Source organism: Capsicum annuum, chromosome 2 (genome assembly GCF_002878395.1).
Source record: "Capsicum annuum cultivar UCD-10X-F1 chromosome 2, UCD10Xv1.1, whole genome shotgun sequence".
Lineage (NCBI taxonomy): Eukaryota > Viridiplantae > Streptophyta > Magnoliopsida > Solanales > Solanaceae > Capsicum > Capsicum annuum.
The window spans coordinates 2,868,636-2,883,100 of NC_061112.1; the positions used below are offsets into that span (position 1 = coordinate 2,868,636).

The window sequence follows — 14,465 nt, forward strand, 5'->3', positions numbered from 1 at the left end:
TATATTATCATGATCATTCTCTGGCCTTGATGGGCATATATCATTATAATAACCCTCCGGCCTTGCCGGGTATATATCATTATAATCATTCTCTATCATTGTAATATTGTTATCAATATAATCAATATCATAGTCATCCTCCAAATTTCTACCGAGTATAAATAATCAATATCATGATCTATATAGAAAATAGAATAATCATTAGAGTATTTAACAACATAATCATGAACATAATATATTAACATGATCAATAATCATAATCAAAATCGTGAATTCTAGCATAACCAATAACATGATTACCAACATAGTATATAAGAACGAGCTTTGGTATAATCACTAGCATATTCAATAATATAAACAATAAACATTCTTTTTAGTATAATGCATAATGTATTCACCAATATATTCATTAAACATGACCTCTAATGTAATCAATATATACTACCAAGCATAGGCAATAACTTGTCAAAAGCCTAATTAATGGATATAATTATCATAAAAGATAGCTTATCATTAGCTTGGTCCATATGTAATTCATGGCATAATCTATAGCTTATTAATAGAATTATCACTATCTTAATTTATGGCTTAGTCAATATCATACTCAAGGATTTATTCAATAGAATATTCAGTAGTCCAATCGATAGCCAAATCAATAACATATTCAATAGTTCATCAATGATCATAAGCTTAATCAATAACTCATTCATAGCATGCTCATTAATAATTACAAAAAACGTTATTCATCATAATTAACAAGTACCAAGGCATCTAAATATGATCAAACTAACCATTTTCCTAAATGTACACAAGCGTATCAAGGGTCTTTAGTAACTATCACAAGTCTTGGCCTAAGGCTGGTCGAAGTGTTTAATTATAAATAACTGAATCATTTGTCAAGTAATGTCTACCCCTAACTAGGCTAAGGTATCTAAATCCACTTTTAGATGTTAAACCACAACTAGTCCTAAGATAACAATTTCTCCAAATATAGAGCAACTAGATCAATTTCACCTATGATAAGGCAATTTGAGTAAGTTTAATCCTAAAATCAAGTGATCAATAAAATCTTCTCGTTAATTGAGTAACTAAGGTATTCTATCCTAAGAAGAGCCTACAAGATCAATTTCACCTAAGAAAGAAATAACTAGGCTAATCATGCCCAAAATGATAGTCAAAATAGCATAAATAATCAAACTAATCCTAAATATTTTAATTTTTCACATCAACACCTAACAATAATCCCAAATCTAACTGTAACACCCCATAAAATTCCCTTACAACTTGAGCTTTAGAGCGTGTTGAATGAAGTGTAATTCCGACCCTAGAAGACTAAGAAAAGAGTTCCCAAGTGTTTTGTGTCTTCATCTTATTGAATTTTCCTAAAAATGACTTCTTATAGTGAGGAAAATTGAGTTATCTTTCCAATGATACCTTTTTTGTCAAAATCTGAAGTCAGAGTAGAAAGATAAGTCCTTTTTTCCAGAAAACAGTGAAGTCACCCAGGTGCGAAGGAGGGGACTGACGAATCGTCGGATGGGTGATGGGCTGTCGCACCCCACTGTCGCTGAGAGGCAGAACACCAGTTCACTATCCCTGTGCGACGAAGAGGGCCGATGGACCATCGGGCCTCCGACAACTGTCACACTCCACCATCGTAGGGAGGCAGAGAATGAATTCCTTGGAAAGTTGCAACGATGGTGTCCGACCGATCATCAGGACTCCGACGGACCGTTGGGACTCTGATGGACCGCCAAACCTCACCGTCATAGTTGAGGTAGAGATTCATGTTCTGGACGTTGTCCGAAGGTTAGGACCGACGGACTGTCGGACCCCCAATGGACCATCAGAGCCCACCGTCGTAGGTCCCGTATAGTATTTTAAACCCATTTTAAAAAGAGTATTTTGGTCTTTTCCACTTCTTGAAGCCCTTATATATATTCCAGATGATGCAGCTGGCCTCATTTTCTCATCTCTAACACAAATAAGCTAGGGTTTTCTCCTCCAAATCAAATCAAAACAAAAAACCCTTCTCCAAGAAATATAAGAACTCACTATAGAATGCGCAAGTGAGTTGAGAATTGAGTTTCCCAAGTTCAAAGGCTTCAAGAACTCACTCTCAAGAGTAAGAAGAGGAAGTTTAGAGAAAGCTTATTTATCCAATTTTCTAATCTAAGGTATGTGGGGTTTCGAACAAGGGTAACCCTTTCACCCTTGTGTTTCAAAAGGCTTATTTACATCATGATTTCCCTAAAATCTATGAAGTTTTACATGAATTTGAATTGGGAGTTTTCACCCATTATTATTGAATGCATTATCTTGATATTTTCAATAAATTGAGAGTCAAATGGCATGATTTCTGCATGTTTTCTTGAGAAACTATAAATGGGTTCATACCCCATGATTTTGGCCCTTGAGAAGCTAATAATTTCAATGTTTGAGATATTGAAATATATGAGTATGTTGAAGTTTTTGAGATAAATTGCTGAAAATTCTAGATTTTTACATGAGTTATGAATCCATATGCTATCTATTATGCTTTTGATGAGTTTTAACTTGAGATTGAACTATGGGTTAGTAAGCCCTACTTGAGACTTGCAATTTTATGAACTCTTGTGCTATAAGCACCCATGATTTGAGTATTTTGAGATTATTGAGAAATGATTTGACCTAATGGTCCTAGAGCTTTGAAATCCACTTTACTATATAAGATTACAGATTTGATTATTGGGTTCGTGGTGAACCATGAGATTTTTCTAAAAGCGGATTTTTATGAGATAAGCACAGATAATCTAAAGAGAGTAGTATTTAGCACCGAGCGGGTAATTCACTATAATTTCTTACCCCAAAACTACGTGGCACCGTAGGATAGACCTGAGGCCGAGTTTATGATTATTATAATTGGGCCCAAGACCGAGTTTTGTTTATTGATCATTAGACCTAGGTTATACTTCCTGGAAGAGTATGACGCTCCTCTCTAATGTGGGGTCTCTTTCTTAGGAGGACAAAACATTGGACTCCATGTAGCTTGCATGGTTTATGTCGGTTACGAGAACCTTCCTTGCCCTTTAAACTTTGATATGAGTTATTTCCTTGAAAGTTAAAGTACTTTTCCTTCCTATGAACTATTTTCCTAATATGAAGGCTGTAAAAGTGTTCCCTAACTAAGGTATTTCCTTGATATGAGTTATTTCTTTAAATGAGAGTATTCTCCCTTGATATGACATTTTTCATAAAACTTGAGATGAGTTATTTCCTAAACTAGAGTATCTTTTCATTGAGATGGAATGACTTCCCTAAGGTTCGAAATAAGATAATTTCCTAAAGCAAATGATATGTTTTCAAGTATGTTCAAAGTTATATGATTCTGTATTCCAAGTATTTGAGATTAAAAGAGTTATGAGATCTTGAGCATTAAAGAAGTTTTATTCTCCATGAGATATATGCATGAGTTGAAAGCATTGTTTAAAGTCCCTAGTCCTTGAATATTAAGAATAACATAAGTCTTTGATTTCAAGGTTAAGAAATGATGACTCACGAGATTTGTGTTACTTGCTCCATCCCCTATGATTTATGAGCTTTACATTTTACACTTGTTCAAGCCATGTGAGTCGTCCCATGTTGCATCCATGATTTGATTAAAAAAGATTGATATTGTATTACATAAATGCATTCACCCCCATATACTCAGTACATTCTCAAGTGTTTATCCACATATACATCTACGTGCTACATTGTCTTATAATGTAGGTTTAGGTGCTCAGTCCCAGCCTCGCCCGTGATCTTCGAGTACCTCGCCTATATTTCTTACAGTGGTGAGTCCTCATGGTTTGAGGGTTGATCTTCAGATGTTCCAATTTTTGAGATACTATGTTACCATTTTTAGTTTATTCTGTGTCAATTAGGGGTCTGTCCTAACGGTTCTCTAGATTATAGATTGGTAGAGGCTTTGTCAGACTAGTATCAGATTTTGATTGTGTTGAGGATTTCAGTATTTTGGTCGTTTGAACCTAGTCTTTATCTTCATATCTCCCTTCATGTGATATGACTATCATAGCATTTGAATTTATTTCATCTTGAAATGAGTGTAAATAGTAAAAACCAGCTCTAAGTGTTAGCTTGGGGCTACTAGTAGTCCTAAGCACCGTGTGATGTCCCAGGAGGTGATTTTGGTTCGTTACATTAACACAATAACATAAATATTCTATGAAGTAGGACAACCAAATAAGGGGTAAAACCTAGTCTACCTGCATACCGAAGAAAGCTCATAAGATTCGCTAAATCACCATTTTTACGTTCTGAGAAGCTTCCGCAAGATTCCAAGCTATCAAAATTATATTCTACCCATTAATAAAAGAATAATGATACTCATATTGAACTATTGTGATTTGGATCCTAAAATCACATCAAAACCCCATATGGGTCCCACTCATCGAAATCGCATTTCAAAAGCTAACCCAACTTTCTCACATGCTTGAGGAATCACCACCCAAAAAATGAGAGAAATCCAAGCTAAATTAGGGCTAAAATCTAGCCCTCAAGGTTTTGGGAGTTTTGAACAAGAAATCAAGAAAATCTACTAAGAAAAAAGTGAATTTTTACCTCAAATTAGTCGATAATCGCGTAAATAATTGTTAATCAAGCTTCCCAATCACCCACAAATCTAAATCCCACTTAATCTCACTCTTTAGAGTTTAAGATCTCAAGAAATGGATGAAGAATGGGTAAAGTCAGGCTAAAATGACCTATTTATACCTGTCCCAGGTACTCGAGTATCGCAATTGCGACCCAAACTTTGCGATCACGATATCTTGTCTACACCACTGAATCATGATCGATATAAGTCATCATGATCGCGACACTTAAGGATTTCCAAAGGTAAAGCTATTGCGATCCTGGGCTCGCGATTACGATGCACCAGATAACAATAGTAGACTTGGAATTTTTCAAGTCTCCGCCAAGCCCTTGAGATTGATTTGGAATCTCGTATATGCAAACGGACTATGTAAACATACCAAATTTAATGTTTTAGACTCAATGACGTAGTAGAAATTTCCATCCGAGGTTATTTTGATAAAATATGGGTCTCGCAATCAATTTGTATTTTCTTAACTTCTCGATTAATAGGTTGAAATGATCCCGGGTTCCTCGGGACCTAATCTAAAAGTCTACTTAGCCTACAATAGATACTTTAGAGTTAGAGTAGTCACAATTTGCATTTGAGGTCGTTTGACTGAAGTTTTCACCCGATGGCTATTTGGAACCAGCGAAGACTTCAACATAAAAAATTTGCTTTAAAAACCAAACAAACTACTGGGTAACAATACTGTTAGTTCCAGCAAGTCATAAATGACTTGGTACAGTGATATAGAATCTTAAACGGTAAAAATAAGCAAAAATATGAAAAATAACCTGAAGGGTCATTAGACCAATGATGGTGAAAGATTGCTTGGACTATGATAGAATATGCAAGGATTGTCAATTACATGCAAATTTCATATATTAGTTTCTCAAAATGCTAAGACCGTCATTTCTTAGTCATTAAATTCTTGGGGGATTGGATGTTGTTGGACCACTACCAAAGTCTTCTGATGGATACTTATAAATCTTGACTGCGACAGATTACTTCTCAAAATGAGCCAAAGCTATTGCTCTCAAGGAAGTAAAAAAAGAGAATGTTGTGAACTTCATTCAAGTTAATAACATCTAACGCTTTGGAATTCTTCAATACAGAATAATTAAAAATGACAAGTCATTTGATAACAAGCTGATGAACAAGATTTGTTGTCTCTTTGATTTTAAGCAGCATAAGTCTTTTATGTACCATGACGCTGCTAATGGTCTAGCCGAAGCATTCAATAAAACTATTAAAGAAAGTCATCTTTAAGTCCAAACGAGACTGGCAAGAACGAATCAAAGAAGCCTTGTAGGGATATAGGATGACTTACCACACACCGATGCAAGTAACCCCATACTCAATTGTTTTTGGAGTTGAAGTAGTGCTACCACTTGAGCGTCAAATAACTTCTTTAAGAATCGTTATTCAAGAGGGGCTCACTGAAGAATAAAATGCTAAGTTGCATCTTGCATAGTTAGAAGATCTTGATGGGAAGAGGTTAGAGGCTCAACAAATTTACTAGTTTAATTCATAAAAGAGAGAAAAAATATCTACTAACTTATAGATTATTATCCAATATCATTGGAATATCTTATAGCCTGTTAGTTACTACTCGAGAGTCGAGTTGCCAAAACTAATTTTCTATTTGGAAAAACTTTTAAAATCAGCTTATTTTGAAAGGTGTTTTTTTTAAAAGCACTTTTAGTGAGAATCAATTTTTGTGTTTTACCAATATATTTTAAAAAAAAATACTTTTGAGCAACAATTAAGGGTATGTTTGAAAAGTCACTGGGTAATTGACATTGGCGTAATTACTAGGATAGTACTTACCAGCCTAGTAATCATGCCGACATGTTTGTTTACCACAGTGCAATTTCAATGTAATTACAAGTGTACTGTTTCATTGCACAAGTGTAATCATGGTTATATTAAATTTTAAAAATAAAAGTTAATTAATCAAAAATTAAAAATTACTAATATTTGGCGAATAAATGGATCTCTCTCTCTCTTTCTATATATATATATATATGTATGTATGTATTTATATATGTATGTCTATATATGTATATTTGAAAATATATTAATTAACAAACTTATGTTCTTAACTAATATTATAAAAACTAACTAATATGTATCCTTAAAATTAGTATATTTTAATTAAATTAATCATAAAAATCAAAAGCACATGATTTTTAAGAATATCATGAAATGCATGTATGACAACAAGATTAATATCATAGATATAATGTTATGAAAGTATTAAAACATTTGATAAAAAGATAATCTATCAATTCTAACTACTAAAACAATGTGATATATCAAGTCAATTCTATTAAAACAAATAATTTGAAATAAAAAATATAACATAAGTTCAAAATTCAAAAAAAAAAAAAATTAACATGAACATGATTAGAAATTCAACACGAATATAACTAGAATATAATTTCAACATAACGTACATAAATATAATTAAAAAGAAAATAAATAAAGTAAGTGTATAACCTTATTCAACAATGAGTTCGACTTTAATTTAAAAATTAGAATAACAATTATACTAAGTGAAAAAAAAAGAATAAATAATATGAACAATTGCATAGAATCACAAGAACTAAATAATAGGAAATGAGAAGAAAGGAATGAAATATAAATAAAATAAAATAAAAATAAATTTTTAAAAAAATATTAAAATAATTAAAAAAATGAATTTAAAATAATAGAAATTAAAAATAGATTAAAATAAAAATAAAATAATAAAATTTGAAAGTAAGAAGCTTGTAATTACACCATGTAATTACTAGCAATTCAAAGCTCTCCCTAGAAATTGGAGAGTTTGATTACCTCCTGTCAATTGCACCTAATTACCTGCGAACTAAGTAATTATCTGACTAACCAAAAAGATCAAACGATGTAATTGCACCCAATTACAACAAGTTCAATTAAAAAGGTGACTTTCCAAGCGTGATCTTAGTGTTTGACCAAACATTTTGAAGTACTTTTAAATATATTTTTTTCAAAAGTGATTTTCAAAAATGCTTTATTTTCTTTAAAAATCTTGGCAAACAACTCACTTTGTAACAAGTAAGCACTTTTGAAAAGAAATAAGTGAGAAAAATAAGCTTGCCTAAATAGGTTATTAGGTTCTACCGAATCAAGTATAATATGTTTTAGCATTACGGCTTTTAGTGGTAATTATGTTGTCGTGTGTAGTCGCTTCCATCATCCTTGGTCTAAAAAATTTTTTAAAATATTTTATTATTTTTAAAATGAATATAAAAAATATATTTTACACATATATCATTAAGTACAATTTTTTTTATTTTTGATTAATTTTTATAAATAAAAAACCTATTTAATTATTTGGTATGATTATAAATTTATATAAAAAACTATCAACTTTATAAGAAATCTAAAATAAACTCGGTATGGTTTGGTTCGATATGTTAACTCGTTATGTTGTTTCAAAAATCATTGACACTGCTACCTATTGCGTCTGATTCAGATGAGCAAACTACTAGGGTCATTTGGTTTGAAGACAAGTTATGCCGGGATAAGTTATGTTAGGATAAGTTATGCTAAAATTATTTCTTATTGAGTGTTTGATTTGTCATATTCAAATTTCAAAATGATATGCATTGTATAATTTCTAATAATAAGTAGTTTGTTTACAAAAATATTTTTTACCTTATTTTATTTTTTTCTTATATTTCTTTACAAGTTATTTGTTCATTCTTAAAAATAAAATTTTCATCTTATTTAGCTTAAATATTTTGTGTGTGCATCTCATGATTGTATGTTGTGTTTTTAAAAATAAAACTTTCATCTTAAAATTGTTAAAGTAAAAGGGATTTAATTATTTTTATCACTTCATGTAAGCACATATCACTCTTATATTGTAAAATATTAAAGTTATCTTTATTTTAATTGGTATATAAAATTGAATTTTTAAGTGACAAAAAGACTATTTAATTAAAGATATATAATTAAGTAGTGAAGTCAAAATCTTTATAAGAGAAATAAAATTATAAATAAACATAAGAATTAGAAAAAAAAATATTCATAAATAAAAATTATATTTTATAGTGTAATTTTTTAATAGAAAAATATATTATCAAAAAAATAAGGAATAATGAAGAAAATGGTATTAAAAATTATGAAAATATACATGGATATGAAAAAGTGATGTATAAAAGACGGTTTAAGAAGAATACTTTTGTTATTTTATATATTTTATTCTGATATTAATTATCCTCATATTACTATATTACCAAAGGTAAGAATAACTTATCTCAATACTAATTATTAATTCTAAAATAAATTATTCTACACTTTTATAACCAAACAAGAAAATAAAGTTACTAACAAGTTATCCCTAAATTATCAGTCCTTGTCCCTCATAAAAAGTATCTACGGAGTAATATTTTATGATAATGTGTGTAAATTGTATTACAAGTTGTCAACCTCAAAAAAACTCACAATCCTCCAGATGTCAGCTTGCTATAAGGTAAGAAAAGCACAAAAAATAAAGTCAAATATAAATAATGATTTATACATGATATTCATGGAGGTGAGATGCACGTACAAATCTCCCCAAGGCGTCAATAATGTAATTAGTAACAAGAATATAAGGCAAGAAGACGTGGGGAGCTGAAACAAAGTATTAGTCTACGAACGTGTAGGCTACCACCTTAATGACAATTATAGAAACAGAATCCCATTTCGCGGATATATATCTCCATGCACATATATACTTCTTTCAATATTATATATATCTTCTTTCATTCTAATTCCTTAGTTTAAGAGAAAGAAGAATGGGGATATCATCAAGGTCACAAGTTATTGCTGTGTTGTTAGTTGGCCTACTGGCTTTGGAGGCAGTGGCTAATTTTGACTATGGAGATGCCATGGACAAGACTTTGCTGTTCTTTGAGGCACAGAGGTCTGGAAAATTGCCTCCCAATCAACGTGTCAAATGGCGTGGCGATTCAGGACTCAAGGATGGTTTTCTCCAAGGGGTAAGTATGATCTCTCTTAATTCCTTTCATTATTTTTTCATAGTATTGCACAAATACTTAATTAGAACTACTCTGATCTGATGTATGTTAACATGGAATCAGTATCTAGGAATTAATTAATTAAATGAAGATTTGGAAGCTTATTTGAGTAGGTTATGAGTAAAATTTGTTGTAAAAATTATGGTTGATATATATGTATGTGTATATATATATATGGACATGCAGGTGAACTTGGTGGGAGGGTACTACGATGCAGGAGATCATGTAAAGTTTGGATTGCCTATGGCATATAGTTTGACAATGCTAGCGTGGAGTGTTGTTGACTTCACGAAGGAAATTGCAGACCTTAATCAGATGGGAAACACCTTGGCTGCCATTAAATGGGGTACTAATTACTTCATCAAAGCCCATACTCAGCCCAATGTCCTCTGGGCTCAGGTAATTAATTCTTCTTCCCTACCCCAACTACACTCATTCTCTGGTTCTCTATAGAGATTGTTGGTTGCAGTAGTTTGGTCACCTGCTTTATGAAGAACCAAACTTTCTGTAGCTAATTATATTATGATATTCTATGTTGCTTGGACTCTTCAAAAATGTCAACAGGTGCGTGTCTGATACTCCTAAAGTAGTATATTTTTGGAGAATCCGACACGGGTATGACATCAAAAGCGAAGAGTCCGCTTCAGATGATATTGTAATTACGACTAGGTGAAATGACAATATGTGCACCCATTACCAAAAATATATTCTTGTAAAAGGGGAATTCTATTCTCCTTTTTTTTTTTTACAAATTCATTATACATCACTTGCACATGTACCTTTTCCGAGTTATGTTTTAATATTCATGGTTGGTAAAAGATTTGCTTAATTAGGAAGAATATATTAGACCGCAACTATAGGATTATGTAACTTTTCAGAAAAATTTATAAAACATATATCAACATTATTTGATTTTTTTCTCACTAATTTGAATATCCCAGGTGCCTTTTATAGACTGTTATTTAATTATTTATCATTTGTATTTTTCATTTAAGGTGGGAGATGGAGAATCTGATCACTATTGTTGGGAGAGAGCAGAAGACATGACAACCCCAAGAACTGCTTACAAGCTTGATCCTAGCCACCCTGGTTCTGACCTTGCTGGTGAAGCTGCTGCTGCTTTGGCTGCTGCCGCTCTTGCGTTCAAACCTTATGACTCTTCCTACTCTACCCTCCTTTTAGTGCATGCAAAACAGGTACATACACCTTAACATATATGTATATGTATTAATATGTGTGTGTGGAATAGTAGTTTAACTGGGAATTCTTGAAACATTGCAGCTTTTCTCATTTGCGGACACCTTCAGAGGTTTGTATGATGATTCCATCCCAAATGCTCAAGCATTCTACACATCATCTGGTTATTCGGTTAGTGATAATTTTCATTACCAGCTACTCTCACACAACTTCCTAGCCCAAGTTGATCAACTTATAACTTTGTTCATGATATATTAGGATGAGCTTCTATGGGCTGCTGCATGGCTCTATCGAGCAACTTATGATGAGTACTACTTAAAATATGTGGTGGACAACGCGGTATCTTTGGGTGGAACTGGATGGGCAGTAAGAGAATTCTCGTGGGACAATAAGTATGCTGGTGTTCAAATTCTACTGACCAAGGTAATTACAATAGTTGGAGATGTTATCGTTTCAAAGAGAAAAACAAATACTTTTAGAGTTAATTCATCGAAATGATTTGGTTTAGTTAATCGTATATGGTTTTGCATTTCCTTATGCGTAGATTCTCTTAGATGGAGCTGGTGGATCATACACTTCAACATTAAAACAGTACCAGGCTAAAGCAGATTACTTCACCTGTGCTTGTTTGCAGAAGAATGACGGATACAATGTAGCTTTGACTACTGGTCAGTAAAGTTTGATACAGTTTTCCCAAATTGTACTTTAAAATGGTATACAAATATTGAATAGTTTGTGAACTTTTTTTTTTCTCAATAACGTTTCCCAGGAGGCCTGATCTATGTTCGCGAATGGAATAATCTACAATATGCTTCATCAGCCGCGTTCTTACTCGCCATGTACTCCGATTATCTTTCGGAGAAAAAAGCTGTATTAACATGTCCTGAAGGTCAAGTTCAGCCATCAGATGTCCTTTCATTTGCTAAATCACAGGTATGCACATTTCAACAGGTGGCTTAAACATTTGCTTTTTATAAAAGAAAAAGGAAATATTTCACTGGCTTGATGCTGTAATTGTGATGTTGAAGATAGGAGATATTTTTTTTTAAGACTTCGTGGTACCGCATTTTTCAGGCTGATTACATTCTCGGTCAAAATCCCAAGGCCATTAGCTACTTAGTTGGTTATGGACAAAACTACCCAACTCATATTCACCACAGAGGCGCCTCCATTGCCCCTATTTCAGTCCAACATGCTCCTGTTAGTTGTATAGAGGGATTTGAGACTTGGTATCACCGCCCTCAGGCAAATCCCAACATTATCCATGGTGCCCTTGTGGGAGGTCCAAGTAAAACTGATGACTTCAGTGATGACCGGTCCAATTACGAACAAACTGAACCAACATTATCAGGTTCAGCTCCTCTTGTAGGACTCTTCTGCAAATTGCAGTCGCTTTCGGGCTATCATGGTAAACTTTCAAAATATTTCAAGTTCTAATCAAAGATTTCCAAGAATTCTCGGTTATATAGGGAGTAATTTCCTCTGTAAATTACAGGTTCTTATCATCATAGATCACCAACACCATACCAGAAGCCTCCAGGTTGGTAACTATACTTTAAAGCATAATAAAAGCTTAGGTAAGGTTCGATTGAGATTGATCACAATTATTGAAGACTTACCACAACTAACGACATATGTGTTTTGCAGCATCCCATCACCTACAGCCATCAACACCCTACCACAAGGCTCCAGAATCGCCAAACCTCTACCATAAAGTTCCAGGTTTGTAGATAAATTTGTAATTGTACTTTCATGTTTCTTTTTGTACTAGAAATTGAGCACCCCTCTCACCCACCACATAGGAAAAAGCAAAAACAAAATGAGGATAATCAAGGTATTAGAAATCAATTATTTGTATAACTCTTATCCCAATTATGCACCAGAATATCAACCAAAAACAGAAGAATATGTAGATCGTAGCAAGAAGTTGATCTTTTCATAGCTAATTTTCTTCACCACTCTGAGCGAGGTACTGGACCAGCTATGGGGAGGAAAGTTTTAAGTAAACTAGGACTGTAAAACAGTTCTTTTTGATTTTCTATTGAAATTTGGAATGAATTGCTTATACAATAATCAAAAAATAAAAAAAGAAAGTGACATTTCTTGCAGGTGCACCAGTCACGTTCTTGCACTCCATAATTTCAACATGGACAATTGGTCCAACAACTTACTACAAGCACAAGGTGGTGGTGAAGAACACATCTCAAAAGCCAATCACAGAGCTCAAGTTGATAGTTGAAAACCTTTCAGGATCATTGTGGGGGCTTAGTCCATGCCCAGAGAAGAACTCCTACGAGCTTCCACAGTGGATTAAAGTACTAAAACCTGGTTCTGAACTCACTTTTGTATATGTTCAAGGAGGTGCCCAGGCCAAAGTTTCAATTAAGAGCTACCTCTAACTAAGAGCTGACCGGTTATTGACCAATTTTCTAGAGGCTCTAGTTACTTACCAAGATATTTTTTTCTTTTTTTTTTGTAATGTTTGAACCATTGACTATTGTAACATGGCAATGAAGATGCGATTTTGCGATCATTTGGATATATACAAAAGTGAGTTCAGAACCACTTGGATATATAAATAAAATGGATATTTATGAATGGAATGTACTACCATTTGGATATAAAAATACACCAGGTAGATTTCAACATTTTATGGATAGTTATTTTAAATAATTACCTAATTGTATAATATACATAGATAATATACTATTATATACAAAAACAAAAGAAGAACATTTAAAGTAATTAGAACAATTTACAGATATAATAGAAAATTCGGGAATAAGTTTAAGTGAGAAGAAAGCTGAAATTATGAAAAATCAAATAGAATTTTTAGGAATACAAATGAGATTACTTTATTTTCTTGCCATAATGAGATAAACCGGAGCACCTAGAGATTTAAAACAAGAACTCGCCAAATCATTACATAGTAACCACTTTATCAGTGAATTAGCTTTTTTTTTTTTTTTTGGTGAAAGGAATACTTCATATCATAATAATATGATAAGTTTTACAAAATATATCCAGGAGTTGTCAATTTGGATCAAAATCAACAATGAAAGTTACATATTGGCACTAAGTATGTTGTGCAACATCAAGATTCCTAACTAATCTTTGATATGTAGTTCCTAGGATGTCTGCCTGTAATTTCTGCCTGGCTTACATTGGAGGAACCAGCAAAATTTAAGCTTGTTCAAAATTTGTCGCTTGTGCATCATATTTAGCTAGTGCATCTGCGACTCCATTCTGTTATCGATAGACATGGCTAACCGCTGGACATCCCAGCTTTCTTAGCTTGGACCTGCACACATGAACAATACCATTATACAACATATTACTATTTTAAAGAATTTTGATTACTTCAGACGAATCAGTATCAATTTCAATAGGGAGAAACTGATTTGTTTTAGTGATTCTTAGACCCTCCAAGAGTGCCATCTGCTCCATCTGATTGTTAGTAGCATGTAGAAAACTTTTGTTCAAGCCAAGGATCCATTCTCCATTATGGTTTCTAATTACACCTCCTATCACTCCCTTCCCAGGATTCCCAAGGCAGGAACCATCTATATTGAGCTTAAACCCTCTTGTTTGGGGCGGTT

General features: G+C 32.9%; 1 protein-coding gene across 1 annotated transcript; it reads left to right on the forward strand.

Moving 5' to 3' along the window:
• The first annotated feature begins 9,097 nt into the window (after window positions 1-9,097).
• LOC107860857 (endoglucanase 5) lies at window positions 9,098-13,425 on the forward strand. The gene is made up of 11 exons (XM_016706334.2): window positions 9,098-9,630; window positions 9,856-10,068; window positions 10,665-10,865; window positions 10,951-11,037; window positions 11,125-11,289; window positions 11,411-11,534; window positions 11,636-11,799; window positions 11,941-12,274; window positions 12,362-12,406; window positions 12,514-12,588; window positions 12,976-13,425. The coding sequence occupies exons 1-11, from the start codon at window positions 9,427-9,429 to the stop codon at window positions 13,263-13,265; spliced, it is 1,902 nt and encodes a 633-aa protein (XP_016561820.1). The 5' UTR covers window positions 9,098-9,426; the 3' UTR covers window positions 13,266-13,425.
• Window positions 13,426-14,465: the final 1,040 nt, after the last annotated feature.